A 10,956-nucleotide genomic window follows, 5' to 3' on the forward strand; every position below is an offset into this window, starting at 1 on the left:
TCTTTCTCTCTCTAGCCCCTAATTAATCAGTTTTGAGTTTTAGATTTCAGAAGTGTAAATGTAATGTTGTATGAGTTTTACAAGTGTAAATGTGACGGAAATATAATTTTAACATTTTACAAGTGTATATGTGAGGTTTTACGAGTGTAAATGTAACATTTTAAAAGTGTAAATTTGATTTTTTGTGACGGAAATTTTGAATTTATATAATTTTAACATTTTACAAGTGTAAATGTGAGGTTTTACGAGTGTAAATATAACATTTTAAGAGTGTAAATTTATTTTTTTGTAACGGAAATTTTGAATTTATATAATTTTAACACTTTACAAGTGTAAATGTGAGGTTTTACGAGTGTAAATGTAACATTTTAAGAGTGTAAATTTGTTTTTTTGTGACGGAAATTTTGAATTTATATAATTTTAACAGTTTACAAGTGTAAATGTGAGGTTTTACGAGTGTAAATGTAACATTTTAAGAGTGTAAATTTGATTTTTTGTGACGGAAATTTTGAATTTATATAATTTTAACATTTTACAAGTGTAAATGTGAGGTTTTACGAGTGTAAATGTAACATTTTAAGAGTGTAAAATTTGATTTTTTTGTGACGGAAATTTTGAATTTATATAATTTTAACATTTTACAAGTGTAAATGTGAGGTTTTACGAGTGTAAATGTAACATTTTAAGAGTGTAAATTTGTTTTTTTGTGACGGAAATTTTGAATTTACATAATTTTAACAATTTACAAGTGTAAATGTGAGGTTTTACGATTGTAAATGTAATATTTTAAGAGTGTAAATTTTATTTTTTGTGACTGAAATTTTGAATTTACATAATTTTTACATTTTACAAGTGTAAATGTGATGTTTTACGAGTGTAAATGTAGTATTTTAAGAGTGTAAATGTCATTTTTTGTGACGGAAATTTTGAATTTATATAATTTTAACATTTTACAAGTGTAAATGTGATGTTTTTCGAGTGTAAATGTAGTATTTTAAGTGTAAATGTGAAGGTTTAAGAGTGTAAATTTGGTCCTTTGAGTGTGACTTTGGTCCTTTATAAGTGTAACTTTGGTCCTTTTACGACTAAAACTTTAGTCCGACTCCCAACAAACACCACCAACGCCGTCCTCCACCACCAACTCATATCCACGAAAATATGAGTGCAAATATATATAAATTTAACGAGTGTAAATGTTCAGATATACGAGTGTAAATGTAAAGAAATATGAGTGTAAATGTTAAGAAATATGAGTGTAAATGTACACAAATACAAGTGTAAATGTTAAGATTTACCAGTGTAAATGTAAAGAAATATGAGTGTAAATGTAAAAAATATGAGTGTAAATGTTAAGAAATATGAGTGTAAATGTACACAAATACAAGTGTAAATGTTAAGATTTACGAGTGTAAATGTAAAGAAATATGAGTGTAAATGTGAGGAAATACGAGTGTAAATGTAATGATTTACGAGTGTAAATGTAGAGAATTTTGAAGAAATGAGTTTAATTTTAATAGAGTATAGGTGTAAATCTAAAAAATGAATGTAAATCTAATAAAATAATAGAGTAAAAGTGTAAATCTGAAAAAAAAAATATATAAAATAAAATCTAAATAACAATAATAACCCACCAACAATATAGATCTAATATTAAATAAAAGTCGGTCAAATAAAAATGAGATTATAAAACAAAGTAAAAAAGATTGGTTGGTGGACTATGATTTAAACTCCCACATCAATAATGTACGAATCTGACTGCAGGGCCACCACAACTTTATTGTTTCCAAACTTTTTCAGAAACTCAATCTTCAAACCACGAGAATGCCTAACAAGAGTAACAACAAACAAATCGTCAGAAACGAAAAAGTCTAAATATTTTCTAGATCTCGTGATGTACAAATAAGAACAACAAAAAATCTGAAAAAGTGATAAAAAAAAAGAACTCGTAAAATAAATAAACAAAACAAAAAAAAAAATAAGAAAAAGAAAAAGCAGAACATGCGCGGCAGTGGACGGGAGGCGGCAGTAGAAGAGAGGCGGCAGAGGAGGGTGGGTGGTTGTCGGTGGTGTGGATCTGAAAACTTGGTGGTTTGTGGTAGTGGTGGTGGTGCGTGGTGGCAGATATGGTAAGAGGGGAGATGGTGGTGGTCGTGGGGAAAGGTGGCGTGAGGGTGGTGTCGGGTTGTGGTGGTGACGTGCGACAGATCTGAAAAAAAAAAGGGTGGTGTCGGGTTGTGGTGCGTGGTTGGTGGTGGGTGGTTGGAGGGTTGGTGGTGTCGGGTTGTGGTGCGTGGTTGGTGGTGTCGAGTGCAGGGAGGTGGTGGTGGGTTGCTGTTGCGGCTGGGTTAGAGGAGGGAATTTATTTTTTGAATTTTGCTGTGGTGGTGTGGGGAAATGGCAGGCGTGGTGTCGAGGTGGTGGTCTCAGATCTGGAAAAAAGGAGAAGGGGAAGGAGGTGGATGTGGATGTGGTCGTTTGGTGGGTGGTTGGAGGGTGATGCGGGTGATGAAGGGGAGGGTGATGCGGGTTGTGGTTGTTTGTTGTGGTGGTGGGGTGGTGGTGGCGGACAGGTCGGGGTATGGTGGGGTTCTCTCGGTGGTGGTGAGGATGAGAGGAGGGAACTTTTTTGGGTGTGTTTTTTGAATTTTTGGATTTTTGGTTTATAGAGAGATGAGAGAAATGGTATTTGTGTGATAGGAGAGAGAAGTGGGTGGAAAAAGAAAGGTTATATAGTGAAATTAAGGGTTGATTAGTGAGGTAGTGAGAGAGTGTGTTTTACATTAGTATTAATCCCTTATTTTAGCCTTAATCCTCCACTTTTTGCCTTCAATCTCAGCCCTTCATCCCATCTTTTCAAGGGTCCTAAATAGGACTTATGGACTCAATGTAAAAGGGTGGACTCACTTGATCTCTTCTCTATATATATATATATATATATATATATATATATAGAGAGAGAGAGAGAGAGAGAGAGAGAGAGAGAGAGAGTAAAGTTCATATAAGTCCCTCATATATTTTGAGTCCCTAAGTCCTCACTACATCTCTTGGATGTTCCAATATTGATGGGTGAGATTAAAAGCAAAAAACACACTTAACACTAATTAGTTTCTTATACACTAATTAATTCTACTTTCTCTCTCTAGCTTTAATTATACATTCACTAATTGATTATTTTACCCAATTAACAGTATCTTTTGGCTTTTCAAGTTTTTACAATTTTTTTTGAGAGAAAGATTATACAAATTTTATGACACTTTTACTGTTTTAAAAGTGTAATTTTAACAAAAAAGTGTAATTGTAACAAAAAAAAAACGGTTTTGACGGATATTATTTTGAAATTTCAAATTTTGAAGCAAGTTTACGACAAATTTTGCGTTTTACTACAAATTTGAAATTTTGAAGCAATTTTACGACAATTTTTGAGAAATAGTATTTTTTGTTTTTCAAATTTAACACAACTCATTGTAAATTGAGTGATTTATAAGTGTAACTTTAGTCTTTTAGAAGTGTAACTTTAGTCCATTAAAGTGTAATTTTAGTCCATTAAATTATAATTTTAGTCCAGAAGTATAACTTTAGTCCATTAAATTATAATTTTAGTCCAGAAGTGTAATTTTAGTCAACTAAAGTGTAATTTTAGTCCATTAAATTGTAATTTTAGTCTATTGAGAGTATATCTCTAGTCCATATTCAATGTGTAACTTTAATCCATTGAGAGTGTAACTTTAGTCCTTTGATAGTTTAACTTTAGTCCATTGAGAATATAACTTTAGTCCTTGAGAGGGTACCCTTAATAGAGATAAGTATAACTTTAATAGAAAAAGTGTAATTTTAATAGATAAAAGTGTAATTTTAATGGAGAAAAGTGTAACTTTAATAATAGATTAAAATGTAATTTTAACAAAAAAAAAGTGTAATTTTAATAGATAAAAGTGTAATTTTAATGAAGAAACTTTAATAATAGAGAAAAATGTAACTTTAACAGAAAAAAGTGTAATTTTAATAGGAAAAAGTGTAATTTTAATGGAAATAAGTGTAACTTTAATAATAGAGAAAAATGTAACTTTAACAGAAAAATGTAACTCTAATAGAAAAAAGTGTAATTATAATAGTAAAAAGTATAATTTTAATAGAAAAAAGAGTAATTTTAGTGAAGAAAAGTGTAACTTTAATAATATAGGAAAATGTAACTTTAACAGAAAAATGTAACCGTAATAGAAAAAAAATGAAACTTTAATAGAAAAAAGTGTAATTTTAATGGAAAAAAGTGTAACTTTAATACCACCAACAACTATAAGAAACCGAAAAAAATAAATGCGACTAAAATAATATAAGATCTAAAATTTAAAAAATAATGAAAAAAACACCAACAATCAAATCTAAAATATCCAAAATTTTATAAAATAAAAATAATTAAATCTGAAATTAAAGAAAAACTCCAAAACACCACAAAATAAATTTGAATTTTTTTAAAACACCCCATAAAAACCATTAACCTTCGGATCTCTATAAAAAAATAAAAAAAAAACATATCAGATCCATCACTTAATTTTTTTATTAAAATAAAATCTGAAACTTTTTAAAAAAAAACAATATGGAGTAGATGTTAGTACATACTACATAGTAGTACAATTAAAACAAAAAAATATTAGTATCCAACCGTCCCCACCACACTCCACCTTCTTCTTTGTTTGCTGTAAAACAAACCCAAAAATACACACTACAAACAGTTTAGAAATTTTGTTTAAAAAAATTTGATACACAATTAACTATTAATGAAACACACTAAAACAAACAAACAAAATAATCAAAAGTAGATATATTCAGATCTGGTATGAGAAATAGAAATAAAAACCAAAAACCAAAAATCAAACACTGTAAAACTGTGAACGGAAGAAGAAGAAAAAAAAAGTAGATCTGGAAAACGAAGAAGGGTAGGAAAGTCGTGGTGGGGGGGGGGGGGGGCGGGGGGAGCTCCGGGTGGTGGCAATGATGTTGGTTGTCGATGGTGGCAGTGGTGGGTGGGGATGTGGGTGGTAGCGGTGGTCGGGGTGTCAGGTGGTGTGGGTGTCAAGTAGAGGTCGGGGTGGTGGAGAGGAGGACGGCGTTGTTGGTGTGGTTGGGTGTTGTTGTGTCGGATTGTGGTTGTTAATGTGGTGTGGTGGTTGTGTGGACGTGATGGTGATGTGGTGGTCAGAAGGTGGTGAACTGGTGATGTCGTTTTCTTTTTTTTTTTTCTGATGTAGTTTTTTTTTTTGTGGTCGTGCAGTGGAGGTTGCCGGGGGAGTAGTGGTGGTTGTCGGCGTTGTTGTTGTTGTTGTGGGGTGGTGTGTCGGATTTGGTGCGTGGTGGTGGGTGGTAGGTGGTGTCGGGTGGTCAGGTGGTGGAGGCTGTGAGCGTGGGTGGTGAGTGTGGCCGTGAGGAGGTGAGGGTGGGTAGTGTCGGGATGGAGGGTGAAGGTGGTGGTGGATAGTGGGGGCCGATGGGTGAGTAAGATGGAGGGAAATGTTTTGATTTTTTTGGTTTTGAATTTTTTTGGTTTTTGAGAAAGGAGAGGTTTTTGAGAGATAAAGTGAGTGAAATTGTGTGGATGAGAGTTAAATAAGTGTAAAAATAAATTAATATATAGTAAATTAGTTTTTAATTATGTAGATTAGTGAAGGTAGAGTGAGAAAGTTTCAAATTGGCTAATTAATCACCTTTTTTCCCTTTTAATCTCAACCATCCTTCTCCTTCATTCAATGGCTCTAAAGAGGACTTATGGACTTAAGGGGAAGAGGAGGACTTACATAATCCTAATACTATATATATATATATATATATATATATATATATATATAGTTAGGTTCTTGTGAGTTTTGTTTCTTATGGTGAGTTGTGAGTTTTGTGCTTTGAAATCTCAACCACTAGATTATATTAGAGATGAATGGCCAAGATCTAATCTTACATGTCATATTAAATCACTGTCGTTAACTTATTTTCTCTTTTTTCTAGAGCTACTTTTTTTTTTTAATTTAATTTTTTTTACCTCCTTTTTTTTACCTCATGTTATTATGCTTTTTTTACAACTTTGATTTTTGTTTTCTCTTATGTTTTTCTCTAATTTTCTCATTATGTTACCTTTTTTTCTTTTTCTTTTTGTACTAGATTTTTTTTTACTTGAAATTTTTTTTACTCTTATTTTTTTTACCTCTTGTTATTATGCTGTTATTTTGCTTTTTTTTTGCGACTTTGATTTTTCTCTTTTTGTTACCACATGTTATTGTGTTGTTATTGTTATTCCGCTGTTATTGTGATGTTATTCTGCTTTTACTTTGATTTTTTTTACGATTTTGATTTTTTTTTACCACGTGTTATTGTGCTGTTATTCTGCTGTTATTGTTATTCCGCTGTTATTATGATGTTATTCTGCTGTTACTTTGATTTTTTTTACGACTTTGATTTTTTTTTCTTTTTTTTCTGTTGTTATTGTTATTCCGCTGTTATTGTGATATTATTCTGCTGTTACTTTGATTTTTTTTACGACTTTGATTTTTTTTTCTTTTTTTTTTACCACGTGTTATTTTTTTTTGGGAAAGTGTAATATATATTATATCAACAAAATATACATCATCCAAGTTTGAGGACAAAAACCATAACACAACTAAGCAATGGCAACAACCTGCCCATGGCTACAAAGGAGAGAAAATTAACTTAATGAACAACTCCTAATCCAAGCTTCATCAGAATTGGGGATAGCTGAGACATTCCTGGCCCAAAATCTAGACAACACTCCTTGAACGGCTTGAAGGGCAATCACTTTAGGATGAATCGCATGCTGCATAAGTCTGGTTTTGTTACGTACTTGCCATATCAAGTAGGTTAAATGAACATGGCAAGCACAGATAATTCTTCTTCTAAGAATGTTGTTCCTTCTCCCCCTTCTGTTCCATTGAGCAATATCATTGGGGTTGAAGTTCACCTGAAGCTTTGCTTGCAATAAAAAAACACAGTGGCTGCTAAAAGGGCATTCAAAAAACAGGTGAGAATGACTTTCAGTAGCATTCTGACAGAGATAACAATTCATATCAGGACCTCCACCCATACGAGCAAGCCTATCCCTAGTAAGCAATCTTCCAAGATTAGCTGCCCAGTAAATGAAGGAAGTCCTAGGTACATTCATAACATTCCAACAGATCTTCCACCAGGAAATACGAGGGGTACTCTGTCTCAACCAATTGTATCCACCTCTGATAGTGTACTCATCATAAGAAGCCAACCATAGATCAGAGGTGTACGCAGTCTTCATCTTAGCCATGATATGAGCAATTTTTTTTCCAGGACCAACTACAATCATGTGGAGGAGAATAGTTGGTCCGGTGGGTACCCTTCAAATAGACATGATTAATCCATTTAACCCATAAATGATCTTTCTTAGATGCAACCCACCAAACATATTTTCCAAGTATGGCCATGTTCCAAATTTTAGCATTTTTAAGACCTAATCCCCCTTCTTCTTTAGGTGTACAACATTGATCCCAATTGACTGCAGGAGCATGCATATAGGAATCTGTACCCCCCCAAAGATAGTTCCTGCAAATACTATCAATTCTATTCATGATACAATTAGGAATAAGGAAAATAGAGGCCCAATATGAATGCAAGGTGTGGAGAACAGAAGTGACTAAGGTAAGCCTACCAGCATAGGATAAATGCTTAGCCCCCCAAGACCTAATCCTAGCAGTGATCCTATCAAGTAATTTCCTCCCCTCATTCTTAGTTAACTTCTTGGAAGAGATAGGAATTCCTAAATATTTGAAGGGTAGAGCTCCTTCCTTAAACCCAGATATTTGAAGAATATAAGTCTTTATCTGAGGCCTGACACCATTAAAATAAATTTCAATTTTGTCCTTGTTAAGATGCAAGCCAGATGCAGCTGAAAAAGTGGAGAAAGCTCTAAGGATCCACATAATAGAACTGTCATTGCCTTTGCAGAACAAAAGCAAGTCGTCAGCAAATAGCAGGTGGTTCAATTTCAAGTGAGAACACATAGGGTGGAATCTGAAGTTTTCCTGATGCCCAACCACACTAAGAATTCTAGATAAATATTCCATGAAGATGGTGAATAGCAGGGGAGATAGAGGATCCCCTTGTCTGAGTCCTCTCTTGCCATGGAAGAAACCAAAAGAATTTCCATTTAAAGATAAAGAATATGAGGGAGAAGTAACACATACCATAATCCAAGTAATGAATTTCTTAGGGAAATTCAAAGCATTAAGCATCTGATGCAAAAAATCCCATTCAACACTATCATAGGCTTTCTCTTATATAATCTCACAATGTCTTGGCAGATGAGAACATTTTCCACAATGTTCCTACCCTTCACAAACCCTCCTTGACTTATGTTCACAATGTCAGGTAGAATCTTACCAAGTTTGTTGCATAAGAGCTTAGCAATACATTTATAAAGGGTGTTACAGCAGGCTATGGGTCTGAATTCTAGAACACTCTTAGGGTTAGGAACTTTAGGGATCAGAGTAATGCTGGTAGTATTAAGTTGTTTAAGCATCTTACCAGTGAGGAAAAAATCTTGGACAGCAGAGCACACATCATCACCAATAATATCCCATGAATACTTAAAAAACTGACTTGTGTAACCGTCAGGGCCAGGACTTTTAGCAGCAGGAATAGAAAAAAGGCAACACTTGATCTCATCATTAATAACAGGCTGGAGAAGAATATTGATATGATTCTCAGTGATGCAGGTGCCAGTTCTGACAGTAGGCTTGTGAACCTTAGCAGAAGGGCTAGAGGATCCCAGAAGGTGAGAGTAATAATCCAAGAAAGCTTGCTCAATAGCTTGAGCATCCTGATGGATGATACCAGACGCATCAGCTATTTAGAAGACCTTATTATGGATCTGCCTAACTTTAATTTTACTATGAAAGAACCTTGAATTCTCATCACCCCCCAGATTCCATTCCACTTTAGCTTTCTGATGTAAGAAACTAGCAGAAGCTTGACTCAGATGTCTATATGAAGCAACAGCTTCTCGTTCAGCAGCAAGGATTTGTTGGTCATGAGGGTTAGTGTGCATCTGAGACTGAAGGTCATCAAGCAGGAGTTTTGCAATCTCAGTACTCTTTTCAATGCCAGAGAACTTGTTTTTGTTCAAAGTTTTTAGAGGCTGTTTTAAAGCTTTGAGTTTTGAAACAACTTGGAACATTTTGACCCCTGCAATAGACTTCCCCCATTCCTGGCTAATGATATTTGTGAAAGAAGGGTCCAAACTCCACATGTTGAAGTACTTAAAGGAGGGCCTTCTAGTAAACTCAGTAGGTCTACGTTGACAAATGCAGGGGCAGTGGTCAAATATACCTTCATTCATGAAAAAGCAGTGCTAGCAGGATAGAGGTAAGTTCATTCAATGTTGATGAGACATCTGTCAATTCTAGAAAAAACACGAGAAGAAGGAGAGTGCTTATTGTTCCAGGTGAAATAAGAGCCATGAGCTTGTATATCAGTCATCCCACATTACTCCACACATTGCCTAAAATCTCTAATCTCAGACCAAAGAACCTCACTTCCCAATCTTTCATTAAAATTAACCAGAGAATTAAAGTCACCACAAAGACACCAAGCCTTGTCAGTGTGATCTTTAGTGTGATTGAGCTGAGTCCAAAGCCTTTGTCTTTCAATATCAGAATTGGAGCCATACACCACAGTATAAGTAAAACTATCCCCAGAACCAATCTCAGTGACATCCACAGAGATATGCTGATCAGAGCTAGAAAGGAGTTGAACATTGAAAATCTGTGGTATCCAAATAATCCAAACTCGACCCCCAGGATGATGTATATTATTGTTGACACCTTCCCATTGGTGTCCTAAATTATGCAGAACATAAAGAAAATCAGCAGCTTTAATTTTAGTCTCAACTAAACCAAATAAGGCAATCTTATTCTGATAAAGAAATCTCCTAACTTCTAATTGCTTATTTGGATTATTTATTCCTGTAACATTCCAAAATCCTATATTATCCATTACCATTAGTATGTTCACTGTCACTCCCCTCTGATTCAACTATCACACTCTTGCCTTTGTCTTTTGAAGGTGAAACAGCCTCTAAGTAAGATTTCCCAGGGCTAAGGTGTGATGGTACCACGTGTTCCTGCCTAGAAATCTGTATAATAGGACTAGTAGAAATTGGGAGCATAGACGAGTTATGAATTGTGGGACCTCCAAATGGTGCCTCTTTAGGAGGAGACTCGCTGGTAGGTTTAGAGGAACCAGGTGGAGAGGGATTGGCTTTGGTAGCAGGTTTAGCTACTGGCCTCCAGACCTGAATTGTCTTAGGAGCAGCAGCCTTCTTCCTACATTCCTCCTTAGAATGCCCAACTCCTCTACAAGCTCCACACACCACATTCTTCCATTCATACTCTACACACACACAGACTTCATTACCATTTTCATCCTTGAAATAAATCTTATCAGGGAAATCCTGTCCAACATTGACCTCTACCATAATTCTGGCATATCCAATTCGAGTCTTATCCAGTGTAGCTTCATCAAGTCTCATATAATGCCCAACTAAAGATGCAAGCTTTTCTAAACATTTCACTCCCCAAAATTTAAGTCCTAACCCACACAGGCGAATCCACACAGGGACAGCTTTAACAGGCTCTTTAGCCATAGAAGCATTAGCAGTTCAAGGTTTGACAACAAGGGGTTTGTTTTCAAACATAGGAAAACCCTGCTTCAAGACCAAGTCTTTACATTCCATGGTGGGAAAATGAACAAGGAAAGCACCATTAGGGAGAAAAGAAATTTTGTCAAATTTATATTTCCCCCAAATATTATTGATGAAAACTGACATCTTAGCTCAGGGTGGGTTCCCTCCCAGAACATAACATATAACAACAGTAGACCAATAATCAAGTTCCGGTTGGATATCTTCCATAGTAATCTGAATAAGCT

General features: G+C 34.7%; 1 protein-coding gene across 1 annotated transcript; it reads right to left on the reverse strand.

Moving 5' to 3' along the window:
- Positions 1-9,513: 9,513 nt before the first annotated feature.
- On the reverse strand, positions 9,514-10,672 carry LOC141607557 (uncharacterized). The gene is made up of 2 exons (XM_074426909.1): positions 10,027-10,672; positions 9,514-9,866 (listed from the first exon to the last, which is right to left on the reverse strand). Exons 1-2 carry the CDS (start codon positions 10,670-10,672, stop codon positions 9,514-9,516), a joined length of 999 nt encoding a protein of 332 aa, XP_074283010.1.
- Between the last annotated feature and the right edge of the window lie 284 nt (positions 10,673-10,956).

Source organism: Silene latifolia, chromosome 10 (genome assembly GCF_048544455.1).
Source record: "Silene latifolia isolate original U9 population chromosome 10, ASM4854445v1, whole genome shotgun sequence".
Classification (NCBI taxonomy): Eukaryota; Viridiplantae; Streptophyta; class Magnoliopsida; order Caryophyllales; family Caryophyllaceae; genus Silene; species Silene latifolia.